This window comes from Rhizophagus irregularis, chromosome 8 (assembly GCF_026210795.1).
Source record: "Rhizophagus irregularis chromosome 8, complete sequence".
Taxonomy (NCBI): domain Eukaryota; kingdom Fungi; phylum Glomeromycota; class Glomeromycetes; order Glomerales; family Glomeraceae; genus Rhizophagus; species Rhizophagus irregularis.
In genome coordinates, this window is record NC_089436.1 from 5,195,329 (window position 1) to 5,216,980 (window position 21,652).

General features: G+C 30.5%; 6 protein-coding genes across 6 annotated transcripts; all 6 read right to left on the minus strand.

Annotated features, from left to right (window-relative positions):
* Positions 1-1,858: 1,858 nt before the first annotated feature.
* On the minus strand, positions 1,859-2,938 carry OCT59_029012 (uncharacterized protein; the record flags this gene model as incomplete). Its single annotated transcript, XM_066147724.1, has 3 exons — positions 1,859-1,955; positions 2,169-2,497; positions 2,810-2,938. The coding sequence occupies 3 exons, from the start codon at positions 2,936-2,938 to the stop codon at positions 1,859-1,861; spliced, it is 555 nt and encodes a 184-aa protein (XP_065994406.1).
* Positions 2,939-3,206: 268 nt separating this feature from the next.
* On the minus strand, positions 3,207-3,560 carry OCT59_029013 (uncharacterized protein; the record flags this gene model as incomplete). The annotated part of the gene is made up of 1 exon (XM_066147725.1): positions 3,207-3,560. One exon carries the CDS (start codon positions 3,558-3,560, stop codon positions 3,207-3,209), a length of 354 nt encoding a protein of 117 aa, XP_065994407.1.
* Positions 3,561-5,457: 1,897 nt separating this feature from the next.
* OCT59_029014 (uncharacterized protein) lies at positions 5,458-6,870 on the minus strand (the record flags this gene model as incomplete). The annotated part of the gene is made up of 5 exons (XM_066147726.1): positions 5,458-5,671; positions 5,746-6,005; positions 6,085-6,271; positions 6,346-6,508; positions 6,867-6,870. 5 exons carry the CDS (start codon positions 6,868-6,870, stop codon positions 5,458-5,460), a joined length of 828 nt encoding a protein of 275 aa, XP_065994408.1.
* A 1,103-nt stretch (positions 6,871-7,973) lies between these two features.
* OCT59_029015 (uncharacterized protein) lies at positions 7,974-8,780 on the minus strand (the record flags this gene model as incomplete). Its single annotated transcript, XM_066147727.1, has 2 exons — positions 7,974-8,243; positions 8,766-8,780. 2 exons carry the CDS (start codon positions 8,778-8,780, stop codon positions 7,974-7,976), a joined length of 285 nt encoding a protein of 94 aa, XP_065994409.1.
* A 508-nt stretch (positions 8,781-9,288) lies between these two features.
* OCT59_029016 (uncharacterized protein) lies at positions 9,289-11,138 on the minus strand (the record flags this gene model as incomplete). The annotated part of the gene is made up of 4 exons (XM_066147728.1): positions 9,289-10,099; positions 10,171-10,281; positions 10,353-10,590; positions 10,673-11,138. 4 exons carry the CDS (start codon positions 11,136-11,138, stop codon positions 9,289-9,291), a joined length of 1,626 nt encoding a protein of 541 aa, XP_065994410.1.
* Positions 11,139-13,295: 2,157 nt separating this feature from the next.
* OCT59_029017 (uncharacterized protein) lies at positions 13,296-13,580 on the minus strand (the record flags this gene model as incomplete). The annotated part of the gene is made up of 1 exon (XM_066147729.1): positions 13,296-13,580. The coding sequence occupies one exon, from the start codon at positions 13,578-13,580 to the stop codon at positions 13,296-13,298; it is 285 nt and encodes a 94-aa protein (XP_065994411.1).
* Between the last annotated feature and the right edge of the window lie 8,072 nt (positions 13,581-21,652).

Below are 21,652 nucleotides of genomic sequence, written 5' to 3' on the forward strand. Positions count from 1 at the left end.
TGGTATCAATTTCCGTGATGATATTGTTATAATGTTGATTCGATATCATTACTTCATCACCATAATTTATCGCGAAAATATCGTGGCGATATCTATTTAAAAGAATATCAAATCGGCACAGTCTTGATATCATTACAATGTCAGTAATTTCAAAAAAAAAGATGTAGTATTTTTGATATTGATTTGATATCGTCACTTCATCACCATAATTTATCGTGAAAATATCGGGACAACATTTATTTAAAAGAATATCTGATCGGTATAGTCTTGATATCGTTACGATATTGTTAATTTCAGGGAGAAAAAAAATGTATTTACGATATTGATATGATATCGTCACATTATCACCATAATTTATCGTGAAAATATCGTGACGATATCTATTCAAAAGAATATCAAATCGGCACAGTCTTGATATCATTACGATGTCAGTAATTTCAAAAAAAAAGATGTAGTATTTGCGATATTGATTTGATATCGTCACTTCATCCCCCAATTTATCGCCGAGATATCATGACAATATCTATTCAAAAATATCTAATCGGCACAGTCTTGATATCATTACGATGTCGGTAATTTCAAATAAAAAAAAAAAAGTATTTACGATATTGATTTGATATCGTCACTTCATTGCCACAACTCATTTGTGGTATCGCAACTCATCTGCAATACCGTAAATATTAAACTTTATTTTTTTACAAATTAATAAAAAACTTTTAAATGTATAACGTGCTGTCATATTAATAAAATAAAATTCTGATATTTTATGCGATTTTGAGAAGCTATTACTGATAGAGTTGCGTTTTACCTTCTAATTTTAACATTGCATCCTTAAAACATACGAATATCGTCAAAAAATCCATGATTTCTCAATATTGATTTTATTTGTGATTATCTAGAATTCAATTAAGTAATATTTTTAAGTAATATACATTAGTTATCTCAAAAAGTAACTTCTTCTTAATAGACTTAGAGAATACAATGTTGCAAAGCATCTTTTAATGCCAGATTGAGCTTGTGCATTCATACACCGTCATTCACCTTGTCTCCACGTACAATTTTAGATCTATCCTTGTATATTTTTTAATTGAATAGCGTTTTAAGTAATGCCGCGCCTATAGCCGAATTTTTGAAAAATCTTGTGAGATTACATTTGCACATTTAATCATGTCAGAACTGATTAAATTAACGCAGCGCGCAATGCACCGTATATCAAGAATTGATGGATGATTTTGAGAGATAATTCGGCGGTGTGGTCCCATAGAGCTGATAAAATGATCATGTGAATCTTAGAATAGATAACAAATAGAAAAAACAAAATTAAAATCAGAATATTAATAAAGAAATAATAATGAAATTTACCAATCGTACAATTAGTTTCCTTAGCTAATTCATTATAGATTCGTAAATTTACACAAGCCAATTCAGCTTGTAATAACGTTCCACTTAAAATTTGTCGAGTTGGTAGTAGGTTGTACGCTGGTTGTAAAGTTTTAATCATATCAATAAACCAAAGTTTTCAATAACACTAAATGGGATGCTACTCAATACTCATATCAAAAGCTTTAGTAACCGAACGGTCAATAGCATCAAAATATCTCTTTTCCAATTTGTTGTTTTTTTTGTTAAAATTTTGAATTGATGTATGTTCGTAATTTTGTCTTTGCTTTTATTTGGTGATTACCTCCAGTTTAATTAATCACGATATTGCAAATTAACTGTGATTAATTATGGTATTGCGGAATAATTGTAACGTTGCAGAATAAATGCGGTTGCGAAATTGCGAAAATTTAGACATCATAATTCGTAATGTTCGCAATATCATAACCGTCATCCTTAATTATAACAAAAAAAAAAATTAATTTTTCATTAGACTTTTGTTTATTTTATTACTAAAAGCATCATGTGGTATATTACAAAATTTCCTTGAATATTGAACTTCACGTGATACAAACCTACAATTAATCAAAAAAAATCTTGATATCGCTAATATCGAAGCGGTATATCACGAAGACATCCCCATGGTTTTTTTTTTTGCTTTCCCTCCTACGTTCAAAAAAGATTTTTCAGAAAAATTATAGATATTAAAAAATTGTTACGATGTGAAAACTTATAATTCCACGTGTATAAATATATATAATAATAAAAACATATAATACACAATATACCTTATTTTGCAATCGTGATTTTCTTTCATCATTACTACTCTCTTCATTATCAACGGAACGTCAGCGCCTATGTAATAGCGAGATAAGTCCAATGATCTTGCAACATTTATTTTTTCAGCTACAAGCTGTCTTATCATCTTTTTTTTAATTAAACATATAATCCAACAACATTTCGTCATTTCTTCAGGTAATTCATTTGAAACACACGTTAACCACTGACGAAATATAGCCAAAACTTCAAGGGGAAGATTGCGAAAATTAGCGCCAATACTACTACTATTTTGATACGCGCTACCTATATTCGGCCATAATTCACTCCTCTTAAATTCCTAGCAGAATGGTCAAGATGCTGTACGAAGAAATAATGCTCTTAATTCAACGTATATGATGTTTGATCCCCATTTGGGAGGGAACTATAACGTTGCTTTCTAATAATTCGCTCATCTATTTCTGACTTTATTTACTAGATCTTTGCTCTTGGGAAGGACTTCTGGGTAGTGACGGTCTTTAACAAAGTAACTCCAATTATTAATTAATAGTAGTTGTTCAAATTCGTCTGTATAATAAAAATTAAAATAGGTTCGAAATATATGAATTATAAATATTACAGATTTATTATAATGATACGTAAATATATTTACCTTGGGAGTACGTGTTTGTGCATTTTCCAAACGCGGAGTACAATATGGAGAACTAGCTGGAGAAGATTCCATCGGAGTTGTTGATAATATAGGACTTTGGCTTTTCTTATATTGCCTTCCAGCAACCATATTGACGTATTCAGGAAAACAAGCCCAAACCGACTACTTAATTGCAAGATGATCTGACGCTTTACTTGTTATGTTCTCAATTCTTTCTTTTTTAACATTTCGTCTACAATTATTAGATAGATATCAAGGTAAGTGAATTATTCATATCATAAAAAGAAAGAATACTGAATATCAACTATAAGTCACCTATTTCTTCTTGACCAATTTGAGGCGATGATAGACGATAGAGCGATGATTGAGGTAGCGGTGATGATTGATACTCTTATAGCTATTGAGGTGTTGCAACCATTAAGGTTGAGATTGTTGAAGTTGTTGCGACCATTGAAGGTTGTTGAGGTTGTTGAGGTTGTTGAGGCCATTGAGATTGAGGTAGTTGCGGCCATTGAAATTGTTGAGGTTGAGATTGTTGAGGTTGTTGAGGCCATTGAGATTGAGATTGAGGTGGTTGCGGCCATTGAAATTGTTGAGGTTGTCGCGGCCACTGAAATAGAGTTTGGGGTTGAGATTGTTGCGGTTGTTGAGACTGAGGTTGTTGATATTGCGGTTGCGATGGCTGCCAATGTTTAATAAGCGAGCCTTTTTTACGAATTCCTTGTTCTTTATCAAAATCTTGAGAAGACATTTTAATGATAGTTAAAAAATGCAAGTCAAAAAAAAAACAAATATCTAAATATAAAAAAAAAAAGAAATAATTAATTGAATAAAAAAAAAAAATTTTTTTTATCCCTTTTTTTTGCGTTGATCTTACCACATCATGATCGAAAAAAATTAATCTTTTTCTTGCATCGTAATTATAACTATGATTAATATATTAATTACGAAAAGAAAAAAAATTCTTTTTGCCATTGATCTTATTACATCATATGATACAGATTTTTTTAAGGAAAAAAAAAATATGATTAATATAATGATGGATATTGTGATTAAATCATGGCCAAGTAAAATTATTACATCATATGATACAGATTTTTTTAAGGAGAAAAAAATATGATTAATATAATGATGGATATTGTGATTAAATCATGGCCAAGTAAAATTAATATTTTTCTCACATTGTTACGATTAATTTCGAAAATAAGTTTCTTTTTTACCATTGATCTCAATAGATTTTCTAAGGAAAAAAATTTGATTAATATAATGACGGACATTGTGATTATCGAGTAAAATTAATCTTTTTTTCAATTTTTTCTTTTTTTTAAAAATTCTATATCGTGGTTATACCTATTACCGAAAAAAACTTTTTCTGCAAAAAAAGTTGTTTGCATTGATACCATAACACTACGAGTTATCTTTTCCTTGAACCTTCTCAAACATCTTAAGTCATATAATTAATAATTAACCTCTCCTATAAACAGAGAGCAACTTACTTTAATATAAACACGAATAGAGAGCGAGTGATTTGAACTAAGCCAAAGTTAGAAACAAGATAGTTTCAGTATCTTCAGGCGGTATGGATGAAGACAATTCACGTATTAGCCCTTGTTTTACAATTTGATTTTTATCAAACTCGCTCTATATTGATTATTTCAGTTCTGTCTCAACCGATCTCCGAGGAAGAAGCAAAGTAGAAATCAAAGAATGGGAATCATGTATGGAAAAGGAACATCCTAAAAAGAAAGAGGCAACGGTTCTGCGAGTTAGAAATATCTGAGTAGATGATTCATGCTGAAGCTTCTTTTCTCTCATTTCATCACTGATGCTTTTTCTTATGCGCTTTATCCAAGAAAGCATCCATTTCCCTTTCCTTCGATGACTTGGTATTCTTGAGCTGGTCTATGGAGTCAGATACATCTACAGCTTATATCTCTGGTGTCACGATCAGTGAAAAAATCCAGGTAACACCGGAAATGATACGGAATCACAATCACATGATTTAACGATTCTGATCAAAAGTTACTTCAGTGGTAACTAATATTGATGATGTAGATACGGAAGTGAATCCTCTTGATAAAAAGCGAAAATTAATTCATTCACGAAGAAAATTACGATACAAAAGAGGAGAAGTGATTATTGAATGGAAACCTCGAAGAGAAAAGGATGCAAAAGATAATAAGTATGAGGGCGGGTTTTTGTATATTCATTTTTGGATCATGAAAAGTAGGACAATATAAATAATTTTTTAGTAAACAATTTTTATACATTTTATTTTCAAACTGTATACATTAAATCAGAATAATAACTGATAATGTTGCTTTAAAATACTTACATAACTGAATACATAGAAATTACTAATGACATTTGAGAATTTTATTTAAATTTAACTTTATTTACATTTGCGTGTTTTAACGTATTTAAACATTGTGAACTCTTTATTCAGAATAATATTTCTACAAATATTATCTTTTTACTTTTAATCTTTTGATTTTATTTTGCGATACTTTTAATTCAATTCTTACAATTCCTCGTCCGCAATTGACGGTAATTTCCTCTTTCGTGTCTATACTATTTTTTTTTTAATTAAAAAAAAAATTTTTTAAAAAATTATTAGTTTTTAAATTATAAATTAAATTACAATTTTACTAATTTAATATATAAACTTGCCTTTTGGGTAATTCCAGATTTAGAATAACTTCCTTGTCCGGAAAAACTGCTTCTCTTAATAGGCAATTGGATCCCTCAGGATCTTTTGGCAAATCGTACTCAAATTTGACAAATATGAGTTTCATATTATTAATATTTACATCAACAGAGAGATTTTTCACATTAAAAACAAAAATATCTACAATTAAACAGCTTTACCAAAAAAAAAGTAAATAAAATATTAATAAAAACAATTAATATTAATATAAATAAACTAATATTAATACCTATTAATTTCGACTTCAAAAATATTGTAAGCTGGTAATTGTGATTGTGATGGTTGTGGTGATTGTGGTGGTGGGAGTTGTAACGGTGATGATTGTGGTAATTGTTGTAACGGTAGTTGTAACGGTGATGATTGTGGTGATGGTTGTGATAGGGGCGGCTGTACCGGGGATTGTAGTGATTGTTGTAACGGTGATGATTGTGGTGATGGTTGTGATAGGGGCGGCTGTACCGGGGATTGTAGTGATTGGTTTTGTGTATTCTAATTTTTTATAAAAAATTTTAATAAGTAATAATTCCTTCATTAATTTATATTTCATTAATGTAATAATAGTGCTTACAGATCGTCCATCATCATCGTCGTCATCATCATCATCATCATCATCATAATCATCATTATCTCCTCCTTTTGGACGTGCTTCTGCGAACATGATTGTTTTACTTAGAGGTCCGATAAATTTTTTGTTTCTCACATAATTGTAAAATCTAGTTTTATCATCATCATTTTCGAAGTGCACAAATCCATGCCTAAATATAACAAATGTTCATTTAATTAAATTATTAATTAAAAATTGTATATATTAATTATTTTATTTCATTACCCCCAATCAGGATCCTTTCTGACATGTACAAAATTGTAAGAAAATCTATTCTTTAACCATCCCTTAACGTCTTTCGATTTTATCCCTTTTAACTCTTTCGTGTTCTTACTACCAAAGAAAACTGATAATTTATGATCACGACAACATTCATGTCTTTTCTTACCTATATTATTATTAAATAAAATTAAAAATAATAAATTAATACTTTATATTAAAAAAAAGAAAAATGATTCATTCTTGATATATACTTTTTCATATAATATATTTGATTTCAATAAAGGAATATTAAATATCATATTTTAACAAAGGAATGGGAATGTTAAAGATGAAAGGAAACATATTTTAGCCTTTCGTAACGAAAGGAATCTTATTTTAGCCTTTCGTGACGAAAGGAATCTTATTTTAGCCTTTCGTGACAAAAGGAATATCGATTATTTTAACCAAGGATTTAGCCTTTCATGACGAAAGGAATATTTTAATTCAGCCTTTGTGACAAAGGAATAGCAAGCAAATTTACTTACCCATTTTTCTTTGTTTACTAAATCTTACGAAACCCACATTCTTATTGTAATTCGAATGCAAAATTCGATAAATTTTATTGGTCAGTTAATGTTAATCATCATGTGAAATCAAATATTTTTTTTTTAGTCATACTCAAGTTTCACAAACCCAATTATATTGCACTATACGTCATAATTACACATCTTAATTACAAAAAAACTTTTCGTGTTACTTATCAGTCCAATCAAAAATAAATAAACCGGATTTTGAACAGGCATAACACGAGATTATATTTAAACGGTATGGTAACACTATTGGCTTTAAGCAATGTGACGAAAATTATACCCTACCTCCCGCTGTTAACACCTTCTTTACCAAGAATATTATATTCTTCAAAAGATGTGTTAATATCTATGACGAACAACAACTGGCTAATTCCTTACAACCATCCAGTATAAAGAGGCCTGTAAAATTTGTAAGTATTTTGGCCATTCTGTAAAAAGTTGCCCCAATTTAAAATCGCAGTTTTGATGGGGTAATTATTGTATATGCTGCTGGAAAGCTGGGCACAACAGTAGTGAATGTAAAAATGAACTGGAGGTCGTGCCGTTCAACGAAGAGTTTCGTTCTCCAGAAGAAATTGTAAATTTTTTGATTTATAAATACTAGTTTATTTTTTTTAAAAAAAAATTTTGAAATTTTTTTTTTCTTACGAAATTTACCATGAGTTGCTGGTAGCAGTGGCAAATTTCGAAAGTTTATCTGGGCCGTGGTGGCAGGGTGAACTTTTTTTTTTATACTTTTATTGTATGAAATATTTTTCAATTTTTACAACCTAATAAAGAGTTAACGGACATTTTTTGAATATCATCTTGAATGCCAAATTGATATGGTGATAATGTTAAATTCATATTGCAGAAAATATAAAAAAAAATTGTTCAATATGGAAGTCAGTAATTTGATGGATCAGTGATGTCAGAATCAACATCGGAAGTACATATTGAAAGATCATGTCGTATTTTGATAAATTTATTGATGTCACGACGTTATAACCAGAAGTACTTGAAAAATCACAGTTAACTGTGTAGAGGCTTCCATTAAACGAGAAAAATTTTTCATGTGCTGCGTCATTGCTCCTCTTCCAAATTAATGATTTCTGCTTGTCTGGTTGATTGAGATTGTTGTCTCCTCTTCAAAATGTGGACACCTGGGCAATATTGTAAACGAGGTAGTTGTTCATTCTCATAAGGATATTGCAATCGAAATGGTCTGTAATTACGTCCAAATTCAGGATAATATTGTGATTGAGGTTTATAAATGGATTGTTGTTGCCGTTGATATTGCTGATGATGTTGTTGTAAATGTTGTTGGTGAAGTTGATGTTGATGTTGCTGTTGCTGTTTTTAAAAATAACCTTCACGATTAACTCAATTTAATATTTTATTATTGTATTATAAAATCCAATATACTAATAAAAATGATTTGATTTATTTTAAAAAAACACTGCATGATATCTTCGTGATATCGGTTTGTAATTGTAAAAAAATTATCTAAATGATATCGCCGTGATGTTTCATAATTGTACCAAAAAAAATCTAAATGATATCGCTGTGTTCGATTCAGTTAAAGAATGTGAATGAATGTTCGTTAATTTTGGTTGCAAATTTGAAGTTTTATTTTGGCAATAATGTTATACAATAGAAATAAAAATGATAAAGAATATACTATCTACCCGTCTTCTTTTAGATTGTGAAAGTAAAAAAAAAAATATATATATATATATATAGATACAAAGAAAAAAATTATTGTTGTAGTAACAATGATAATTATAATCATTTGACCTGGTTTTTAAAATGATGGTTTTTTACATAGAATTTTTTTTTTTAAAAAAAAAAGAAAAATTTGTTTTATAAATTTACATACGAACCTCTCATCAAACTTTAACACACGACCAGATTAGGGATGGCAACGGTCACGGTCATTAACCGGTTATGACCGGTCATGACCGTGACCGATATCGGTCGGTCAAAGACCTCTGACCGACCGTTTGACCAACCGGTCTGACCGACCAGTTAACTGACCGTTTGACCGACCGTTTAACCGATCCTGAAAACGTTTGTGAAACGTAATTTAATAAAAAAAATGTTTCGCAAACGTTTTTTTAATTATTTTAATAGAAAACGTTGCGAAAACGTTTTTTATTAAGTATTTCAATTAAATTACATTTCGCAAACGTTTTCAGGATCGGTTAACCGGTCGGTCAAACGGTCGGTTAACCGGTCGATTAGACCGGTCGGTCAACGGTCGGTCGGTCGGTCAAAGGTTCTTGACCGGTTATGACCGACCGATGACCAACCATGACCGACCGTTGCCATCCCTAGACCAGATACTTTACTTTTCTACGCTAAAAATTTAAATTGAAAAAAATCTACATAATATATATTATTTTTTTCGCTTTTTAGTAGATTTCTTTGATTTCGGCTTTGGTTCATCCTCAGAGCTGGAATTTGAATCATCATCATCATTATTTTCAATTTCATACTTTGATAAATCAATCGAAGAACCAATATTATATCCAGATAAATTGTTAAAAATATTATTAACCGTATAAAGGTTTCCGGTGTGAGTAAAAAAATGGTCACGTGCATCACTGTTATAAATTTCTAAACAGTGGAATCCAAAAAGAATTAAATTTTTAAGCGAATTTTCGTTTTCTTGAGATATCGGCTTGTCCAAAAATTTCAACCAAAGGTTGAATATTTCTTCAATATGACGACCTTTTAAGTACGGCTTGAAATCAAGACTTTCGTCTTTTTCTTTACGTTTTTGATAAGTTTCGTATCTAAGCTTGATGTTATCCCATAATGTATTTCTCCAGTACGACCAGGTTTTACGAAAACTTTTTGCTACATTATGTAATATATCAGGATGATCGTTCATAAAAGTTGGTAACAATGACGCTAAGAAATCTTCTATAATTTGATTATTGTTGCTTTTATCTAAGTTTCTTGTTCTTAGGAATAATGATTTTAATTCGTTAATCACTATTATTCTTAACCACTTTGGGATAGAGTTTTGCAACGATATAATATTAGAAATTCTCTTCTGGTTATATGATATATTTGTATCACAATCTGTGAACTTTTCAGGAGAATTTGCATAAGGGCGAATCGATGTTGGATATCTTCGATTCTTGAGATAGAATTTTGGCAGCTGTAAGCCTGAGCTTAAGAATTCTTCTTCCATATCATCCCTAATTTTTAAAGAAAACATTGTTATATGAAGATTACAAAATGATAAATATGAAAAAAATATATTTGTTACATTGGATTCATCTGAGGGAGAGTTGAAGATGTAACAGAAGGTATAGCAATACCAAGAGAAGAAGTACTAGTACTACTTTGAGTTATAAGAGGAATTTCTTCCAAGGTATCCCTAATTTTAAAAAACATTATGTTAATATGAAGATTATAAGATTATAAATATGAAAAAATCATATTCGTTACATTGAATCCGTCCGTGTGAGAGTTGGGGTTGTCATAATAGGTGTAGACGATGAGGAAGTGTGGCTTCGTTCTTCACTAAAACGCTTGCCTCTGTGGATCATCTGCTCGATTTGATCATGTAAATGTTCAGGGAGCGTCATGGCAAAGCGTTCTGCAATAGATTGTCGGACATAAACAGGATTAACGGCTCTGGACATGATGTCCTCGATTTGTAGAAATAGTGTAACGAGTAAATTATCTATATGATAGAAATAACGTTACAAGTTATTGTTCTGTTATTGAAGATTTCTTCAAATACCGAATATTATAATAATACAGACCAATTTCTTCATCAGAAAGTAATTGTGTTGAAGGATGCTGTAAGTGTTGTGAGGAATACGAGGGGTATGGAAGCTGTTGTTGTGACGAGGGGTATGGAAGCTGTTGTTGTGACGAGGGGTATGGAGACTGTTGTTGTGACGAGGGGTATGGAGACTGTTGTTGTGACGAGGGGTATGGGTACAAGGGGTATGGAGAATGTTGCCGTGACGAAAAACGTTGAGAGGGATATGGATACTGTTGCTGTGATGAACGTAAGGAAGGTAAAAGTTGAGATGATTGAGATAAATATTGTTGTGACCATTGAGGTTGAGATTGCGATTGCGAAGGCGATTGCGAAGGTAATTGCGAAGGCGGTTGCGAAGGCGATTGCGAAGGCGGTTGCGAAGGTTCCCAATGCTTAATAAGAAAGCTCTGTCTATGACTTTCTTTTTCTTGTACAGGCTTATTACGATCTTGAGAAGACATTTTTTGATAATGGTTTCTATGAGTTAAAAAATGTGGGTCAAAAAATTTTTTCAATTGAATTTTTTTTTTTATTTAAATAATTTTAATCTTACCACATCATGATCGAGTAAAAATACGGTTAATTTCGAAAATAAAAATTATTTTTTGCCATTGATCTATTACATCGTGTAATACAGATTTTTTTAAGGGAAAAAAAATCTGATTAATTATTTAATATAATGATGGATATTGTGATTAAATCATGAACAAGTAATTTTTTCATATCGTGATTATATTACTTTTTTTCCTTAAAAAAATCATACGGTACAATAAAAACAATGGAAAAAAGAATTTTTTTTTCTTTTTCGAAATTAAATAGATTAGATTGAGTCAATAATTAGACTTTTCTTTTTTTCGAAATTAATCTCATCATATGATTACGGATATTGTAATTAAATCATGATCGAGTAGAATCTTTTTTCAATTTTTCTTTTTTTTTCTTTGTGATCGAATAAAATTCCATATCGTGTTTATACACCTATTAGCAAAAAAACTTTTTTTTGCAAAAAAAAATTGTATTGATATCGGTTTCCTAATAACACTACGGGTTCCTTGAACCTTCTTAAGCATCTAAAGTTAAACTCTCTCATAAACACAGAGAGCGCAACTTACCTTAATATGACATGAATACTAAATATGCTTAGTAGTGAGAACGAAAAATTAAATTTTGGGAAAAGGAGAAAGATAAAATGGATCAACAAACTGAAATGGATTTTAACACATGAATCCTTCAGATAAAATTACTATGTTAGTAGAAAATTCAGGAGGTGGAAATAAACAGTATAATTATAATTTTGCTTCGCCACAATAACTTTTTATGATGGTAACAATCGTTATATAATTTTGATTATTTTCTACATGACCAAAATAAGTATATCGTCTTTTTAACAAAATTTTTTAAGATCATCAAAATATTATTTTGATATTAGCAACTGAATGTTGGAACACATGATTGGAAATCTGATTCTTCAATAATTTAAGTATAATACTTATAGAACAATTTATAGCATATTTTTTTTATTTTATATTATAGTGTATTATAAGTTTATTATATTATTATTATCATAAAAAAAAATTGTGACCCGTCTTGCATAATTGCGCTTCTTCACTCCAATGTAAATAAAATGTGATAAAAGATAATTTTTTTATTATAGTACCTAATATCATAAAAACGCTAACATTTTATTTATTAGGGATGATATTGAAAAAAGCTTGTTGAAGCTGGATTATCGTTACCATTAAAATATCTGGAAATTTGATCATTTTTCAAAATTTGATTTGACAAATCGTTCAAGTACATCGTTCCTAAATAATGGCTTCAATTCGCCGAAAATTATCTTTCTAATCCACTTCGGTAGTGATTTGTACGACTCAAAAAGCAAACGTGCCATTTGAGCTTGAGTAATGCTGCCTGAATTGTGTGGATCGATGAATTCTTTTTAAGGATACGCTGACGTGTTACAAATTTATAATAATTTGTGTAACGTCCTTTGGAAGAAATTAGTAGAAAGGTACATTAAATATAAAAATAGTAAAGAGAAGATTAAGCCGAATGTAAATCTAAAGAATCGACAAATTAAGGAAAACACTAACGGAGGAGAATGAGAGCGCACTTAAAATCTCATCATCTTTGGGTTTTATTGTATTGAGAATTTATAAGATGCGCACGACAAATTTTTCTCATTTTACGGAAGCCTTTTCACAATTACTTGTGATTTTCCAAGCTCTTCGAGATATAATATTGCGGCTTCTATGGATTTATCAAATTTTTATGTAGTCTTTAAATAATAATAATCATACACGTGATAATACAGTGGCCATAAGTCACACACTCCTGGGTATAATTTCATGGGATGGTTTTTTCCCGAAGGGAAAAAACCCTGAACTACTGTAGTTACTGAAACAGGAATTATACACGAGATCTTTACGTTGTACTAAACTAATTTTGACGACAGTACAATTGGACAATTTCCAAAATTGTTGAATCCCAATAATAAATAACATCTTTTTTCGATAAAAAAAAAAGGTAATTTTCTTTTCATTTAATAATGGGAAAACCATCATTACATTCTAGGAAAACGGCCTGGCGTAGACAAAAAAAATGACAATATAAAAAATTTAAACAAAAAGAAATTGAAATATCTGATCTCCAGATACAGCTCCAGGATTTCCAAAAAGCTGTTGAGACAGCCGGTGAACAAGTGATTTCCAAGCTAGACAAAACTGAGCGTGAAAACGCAAATCTATTGAAGTGAATCGATATTTTTTCAAATCAAATCTCAAGTCAGGAAGAAGAGATATATAAGCTTGAATTAAAGAGTTATTTAGCACAATCATCATCGTCTCTGTCATCTCCACCACAGCCACCATCATCATCATCATCATCACAATTGTCACCGACATCTTTTAAAAGCATGGATGAGTACTTTAAACATAATCAAGTTAGTAATTTTTTAGGTATTGTGCAATTTTTAATGATTTTTATTTTTATAATTAATGAATTGTTCTCATTTTTTAGTAAAAGAAATCTAGTAGTTCATTATTTTTTTTTACTATTCTCATTTTTTTTTAATAAAAGAAATTTTTGTAATATTGAAATAAATACATAAAATAATCAAATTCGTATTAATAATATATCGTGTAAAATATATTTTACTTGCCAGTAAATAATAAAAAAAAATATTTGTAAAGGTTTAACTGGGAAATTTTCGCCTATCAGGAGGATATGGGGAAATTTTTGCCTGCTAGAACTCTACGATAATAATCGCCATAAGGTATACATAGTAATCGAACTGGAGCTGCGATGCGGATTTCCTATCTCAAACTACTCTACCACATGCGATTATCTGTTTAAGGGATATTTGTTGATTACTTTTTATTACTAAATTACTGGATTATTGATTGTGCTATTCCCTAATAAGGTTTGTATGATCACTGTAAGACCTGTTATGTATGTATATATACATGTTAATTGTTACTGCGTTAAGAGATTGTTAATTTTTTTTTTTATCAAAAATTAAATGAGATAACGATTACAGTTATGATAATTGATGATTATAAGGTCAAGGTTACGATAAAAAAATAATTTTTAGAGAATGACATAAATAACAGATTAATAGTTATATTTTAGCGTCAAATTGTGTTAGTGAAGTTATTACGACATTAACTTATTAACTTGTGAAGTCACATTCTATAAACTTTTAAAACAATATGATATATTGTAATCTTTATTATAATAAAGGAATAAAAAACATATCAATGTTATCACGGTCTTTTATGTGATATGTACTGTATTTATGAAAAAAGATGGAGTTTTAAAGAGCTAGCAATGTTTCTTCCGCTACGGGAAGGAATTTCTAGATCTTCTGTAATAACATCTAACTCCTTAACCTTTTCTTTGATATTTGCGCTTTCAGTTTCAACCCAGACTATTTTGAAGCATTTTCTGGAGAATTCTATTAATTTATCTAGTGAAGTTTCCGATAATTTTGTAAAATCGATGGCTGAAACGTATCGGCTTAAGATTCTCTTTAAAACCACCTCACGTGATATGAAGTTGTTTACTTTCTCGTCGGTGTAAACGGTCAAATATCAAGCATGAAAAGATGATAAAATTTAACTACCAAACGTAATTGCCAAATGTTAAGAACGAACAAATTAATTATGGATTGGCGTAGATGGATAAATAATTAGCCGAAAAGGATAAACATTTAGGAGGAGTAATGGGAATCCCATAATTTTTATGAACTCAATATTTTAGTAATATATAAACTAAGCGATATCTATAATGTTGATAAACATTTAGGAAGAGTAATGATCTACATAATGTAATATTCATCAAGTAGTTGACAAAGAACTAATAGGATAATTAGAGTCGATCAATTGCGGCTTAGCAATCTTTAACAATAAGAACGATTAGAAAGAATAATTATAAGCCACAAAAGATAGATTATAAGCAAAACACATAAAGTGAATTGAAAGAACATATAGAATAATGTCAGAAAGATTAAAGAACATAAAATAATATAAAAGATAATATAAAAAGATAGTATAAAGATGGAACATAAAAGATAACATATTAAAAAGAACATATATAAAAAGATAGCATAGCATATTAAAAGATAGCATATTAAACGATAGCATATTAAAAGATAGCGTATTTAAAATATAGATAGTATATTAGAAAGATAGTTCAAAGATAATATGTAAAAAGAACATAAAAGATAGTATATAGATAGAATAGAAAGTAGTATAAAAATTGTATAAATAGAGAACGGAATTTAAGGTAATTCCATAGTTCTCATCCACAGAACTCAATAAAAATATAAGTTTTATTTTTTAATTATTTGTTAGTAAAGTTTAATGTTAATTAAAGGTAATAGGTTCGCCCTAAACTTTAATTAATGTTTGCTTAATTAATTTTAATTGAATAAATGGAAATTTTAAGATGAATTAAATATACACTTTTGGAAAGTAATAATTCGTAGCGAGAGCTATCGAAGTTTGAAATTAAAGGTAAAAGTGGATATAATTTGGGGAAAATTTAGAGAAGTTAAATTTTATTTTATATCGTTCGACGTTTTATATTACTAACGCTATTTATTTTGTGAACCAAGAATGTTGTTGTTATATGTTGTTGTATGTTGTTCGTTGATTATGTTGTTTGATTATGTTGTTGATTACTTGCTTGTTCGTTTAATTGTTAGTTCGTTCGTTTATTCGTTCGTTCGTTTATTCGTTCGTTCGTTTATTCGTTCGTTCGACCATGGGAATGCCCGTTCGATGTGGCAACTCTGTAAATTGATGACAGAGGGAATTGGGGGATCTCATATGGTGCATGCTCGCAAGAAAGGAAATGATCATCATCACATGATTATTATTATAATGAATATGAAAATTTAATTTCGTTAGTAAGTCACTAATAGGTATTATTAATCAATATTTTATTTTAGAATTTATTTTTAGATTTCAGGTTTTGACGAGTTCAAAAGGAACCAATAAATCAATAAGGATTTAATTGAGTTAAAAACTTGAAAAGGTGAAAGATTGGAGTTTGAAGTTGTGCAAGTAATCACTTAATCGATAGAAAGCACAAGAATATTTCTTTCGGGAATAAAGTACCTGGGAAATTTCGTAAGGAGATGTGGAAGTGAAAGATGAATTTTGGAATAAAGATTAATAATGGGAAAACACCAATGTATTATCTGGGGTTCATCTGTGTGGTATGGGTTACCTCTGAGTTTGAATTTTGGATAAATGCTCGAGATTGGAAAATTTTTATTCTTCGACATTAAAGATTATAACGTATGGGTTACGTCAAATCTGGATACCCAGCTCAATTATGCGCAAATTGCTTTGGGGACGGGGAATGAAAATTGTAAGGACACCTACTATCAAGAAACATTGAATGGATAAAATGGGACAAACCTGTAAACTATCATGCTTTGACCGAAGGGAAAAAGATAGAGATAAGCCCAGTATAGGTCCACCAATTTAAGAAAGTTGGTTTAGATGAGTTTTGAGGATAGCAGATGACTTTCGAAACTGGATTTTGGAAGGTTAGATTCACCCGTTAAGAGACGAGTCGGCCAACGAAAGAAGAAAAAGACGGATGCGTTGTATTGTTACAGGTCCTAGGCTACATTTCAGATGAAGGTTCCTGGTGTAGTGTCCTAGTTCACGCTCTCATTACAATGTTCCGTTAAAAGAAGATAAAATAGAAGGATATTTACACATTAACGAGCTGTATAATGAACATTACGTGCAGTATTTAATAATAGAGTAAAATCTGAAAAGAAGGACGTTTATTTAAAAGAAGGACATTTATTTAAAAGAAGAACATTTATTTGGAAAAAGAATATTTATTTGAAAAAGAACATTTATTTGAAAAGAAGGACATTTATCTGAAAAGAACGACATTTTGTGCGTTATAGATTAATTTACATAATATAGAATATATAGAGCAAGAAGGATTTATGTGGATGATAAGAAAGATGTGATATGTGAAATTATGAATCACAGTGACAAAAGATGTGATATGTGAAATTATGGATATCGGTGACAAAAGATAAACTTTGTGGCGCAGTAAAAACCTCCACAGTCTGAGGAGATCGTGGACTTAGAATAATTTTTGAAATTTTGAGGCGCAGCAAAAATTAATAATAGAATATGGAGTAGTGAATATATAAAATTGAAAGATGGAACTCAAAGATTGAAAGAAGTAATCTATTTAAAGATAAAAGAATGTTTAGAAGATTGAAAATAGAAACATAGAAGATTGAAAATAGAAACGATGAGAGTGAAATATATATATAAAAGGAGGTGAGATTTTAGTTAAGATTCTGGATGAACGATTACAACGATGGAATGGTATGAAACTTGGAGGGTTGATTACGAGAACCACAAATTAAGACATGACGAAAATATCGGAAATGTAGATATAGACGAATTGAGAGGAGAAAATATAACATGTGAAATATGTTATCCAATAAGAGATACACCAGAAGTTTTTAAGAAATTTTGGAGAATATTACAAAAATTTGAATATACAATAAGGGATTATAATGCAGAAACTATAAGGGCGCTAATAAATTTATTAAGTATATATAGTGAAGAAAGAAATAATTATACGAAAGGAAAAACTAGAGATGCATTAGATATAATAGTTGAATCGATAAGATACTTGAAACAACCAATATTGAGAGAGAAAGGACTAAAGATAATAATAATAGTGGTTGCGAGAGATTGTATAGAAAACGATAAAGAAGACGAAACAATGGACAGATTAATAGGGAATGAAGAATTAATAAGATATGGTTATATTTTGGAAGATTGGGATGTGAATATAAGATTTAGGGAATTTTATGAATGGCATAAAGTGGCTATATCAGAGTTTATAGAATGGAAAGATAGCGTTATTAGAAAATACAAAGATATATTGTATGAGGAAGCAGAATTAAAAGAAGATGAGTCAACGGAAAAAATAGAAGCGTTCAAACAAAAGATTAGATCAATGTTGAATACAATGTACGTAAAAGGTCGTGGTGGAGGAATCTCGAAAGTAGTAATTGAAAGAGTTTATGATAAGATTAGGGGGTTTGAGCAATTAAATATAGATGAAACAGATAGTGATGACACACCAAGAAGTTATACTATAACAGAAACAGACGATGGGGAGGAAGAAAATTTACCAATTAGTAAAAATGAAGAAATGTCAGATGAGGAATCTGACGAATCTATTGAATCTAATAATGTTGAAGAAACAGAAACAACAAAGGTATTCGAAGAAATAATTAGAATGGATTTGAAAAGAATGGGATATGATGTAGAAATAACGGAAATTGAAAGAATAAGAAAATTTGGAGTAACCGCAAAGATAATAACAACATATGAATTTATGAAGAAATATTTAACAATATGGAATCTTGAAGATGAAAAATTAGATGAACAAATATTACAATGGAGAGTTGAAAACACAAAAGAATGCGGAAGATGTGAAATTGAAAGATTAAAGAAAGAATTTGAAATTGGAAAAGAAACCTGCATAGAATGTGAAGAAGATATTGAAAAAGAAAATCCAACGGATGATGAAGATGAAATGGAAGAGGATATAAAAGGACCCGAAATTGGCTCAAGTAAAAAACCAAAAAGTAAAGAGAAAAATAAAAAATCAAAGGAAGTACCTATAATACCAATAACACCAGTACCACCAATAAAACCAAAGACAACAATGGCAGCATCAAGAGATGAACTCAGAGCAGATCTAAGAGCATTAATGAATACTATGTATAATCATGATATTGGGGCAGATTGGAACAATTTAGCATTACCACCAGTAACATTGACAGGATTACAAGGAGAAGTTCAAGCGAATACTAATGCAATAGGAAATTTAAACGCAAATAGGGGAGCTATTGTGGAAATACCAGTATTTTATGGTACCAGTGGAGAAGATCCAGAAGAATGGGCAGATAAATTTGAGGAGACATTTACAGCGAATGGTTTAGGGAATGATGATGCACAGAGATTTAGATTAGCAAAAGCGAAATTAATGGGAGGAGCAGCAGATTGGTTAAAGACTGAAGGAGTAAATATTGTCGATTGGAATGTTAATGGAGATCATAATTTAAGATTAAGAGTAAGAATAATTGGAAAGTATGCAAGTGATGAAATTAAAGATAGATGGCTAGAACAATTAGAAAAGATTAGACAGGGAGACGAGAATGTAACTCAATACCTTACAAGATTTAAATATATGTTAAAGAGAGCGGGAGGTGATGCAGCAGTAGCAGCAAATCAGCAAAAGAGAATTTTTATTAGAGGATTAAAACCGGACTTTACTAAAGACGTAGTAATGGGAAATCCAGCAGATCTAAATGCAACATTTCAGATAGCAAAAAACGTAGAAAGAGGTTTAGAAGCATTAACAGATAAAGTACAACCAAAAGGAATTAATGATGAACAAAGAAGACAAGAACCTATTGTTCAAGGGAATGTAAGGAATAATAAAGGGGTAAGTGTAGATGAATTAGCAGACAGTTTTGCGAAGTTACAAATTAAGATGTTAGAAGATGAGAATGAAAGATTAAGAAATTTAGCGAGTCAGAGCTATAGGCGATTGCCACAAAGAAACCAACCAATGCAAAGAAACCAACTAATGCAAAGAAATCAACCAATTCAAAGAAATCAGTCATTCCAAAAAAGAGTACCGACATGCTATACGTGTGGTAGAGCTGGTCATTATTCAGGAGAGTGTCCAGAGAAAAGAAGGAATGTAGGAGTGAATATGATGGACGAATATGATGACCAAGAAGAATATGATGAATGTGGATACGAGGAACCACACTATAACGAAATGTATTATACACAAGGTTATTACGATGATTATGAAGATAGGGAATTAAATTACCATAATGAATTATACGCAAAAGATAACGCAGTAAAAACAAGAAGACAAACAAGAAGGTCGAATCCAATAATGGGATATAAAAATAATGGTGAAGAAGGAAATTTACAAGAAGAATTAAGAGAAGCGGGAAATAGAATGGATGATAGAGAAATACCAAGTGGAACAACAACACCAAGATATACGCCCGAAAGGACAGAACAAAATAATGTATACAAAGATAGTCAAAATTGGGATAATCCAATAGGACCAGAAGATTATAATTATGGTCGGCGACCCATGACAAAAGATGGAAGATTTTATAAACCAATGTTCACAAAAGAAGGCAAAGCATTTTACCCTGGAATGCGGCAAGATGAATTTGGAAATTGGGTTAGAACAAAGCCATCAGGGACAGGAAAGCCCAGAGAATATGGACTGAGATTAACTGATGGAATACCACCTTACGATATTGTGGAAGACGTGAAAAATTGTAGAGCGAATATAACAATTGGACAAATGATAAATGAGAATACTAAGTATCATAAACAATTGAGAGAAGGAACATATAGACCAAGAAGCATAAACGAGAAAAATTGACTACACTCGGTGGGAACTATGAAAAATGAAGAGAAAAGAACTACAGCAATGAGAACAGAATTAGAAGTTGAAGATCAATTAGTGAATGTAATAATAGATACTGGAGCAGCAGTAAGTGTGATAACAGACAAATTAAGGAGGAGATTGAATATACCTATATTTGGAAAAAGTAAATTTAGATGTACAATAGCAAATGGGCAAAAGATAGCAGCGTTAGGAAAGGCAAATATAACTTTGAGATACAAAGATGAATTAGAAATACTAAAAGAAGTTGAAGTAATCGATTCAGAAGAAGAGGATCTAATTTTGGGAAATGATATATGGAAGCTGTATAATGCAAAAATAAATTTTGAAGATCATACCTTAAGAATAGAAGAACAAGGAGAAATAATAACGATTCCAGTAGGATATGAAAGAGAAGCAATATATGAAAGTGAGGAGAGCGAGGATGACGAAGAATATGAAAGCAACGATGAAGGAGAGGTATTCAAAATGCACCAGAATTTTAAATAGAAAGTCTTGGCTCTGAAGAGAGAGACGGAAAAGATGCTCGAACCAAGTGGAAAATTTATGCAAAAACTAAGTATAGGGAAAGTAGAAGAACCAATTTGGGAAAATATGGTAAAATTACTATTAGAATACCAAGATATTTTGGAATATGACGAAGAGATAGAAGGAAGAACGAAAGCGGCGCAACATGAGATAAAAATAAAAGAGGGGGTAGAACCAATAAAGCAAAGAAGATATAAAGAAACAGATGAAAAGGCGAAATTTATAAGCGAAGAAGTGGATAAATTGTTAAAACAAGGAAGGATAAGGAAATCAAAAAGTCCATGGAGTTCACCGGTTACGTTAGCAGGAAAGAAAACGGGAAAATATAGATTCTGTATTGATTACAGAAAGTTAAACAAGATAACTATAATGGATAGTTTTCCTTTACCAAGAATGGATGAATTGTTAGACAAATACAGAAAAGCAAAATGGTTTTCAA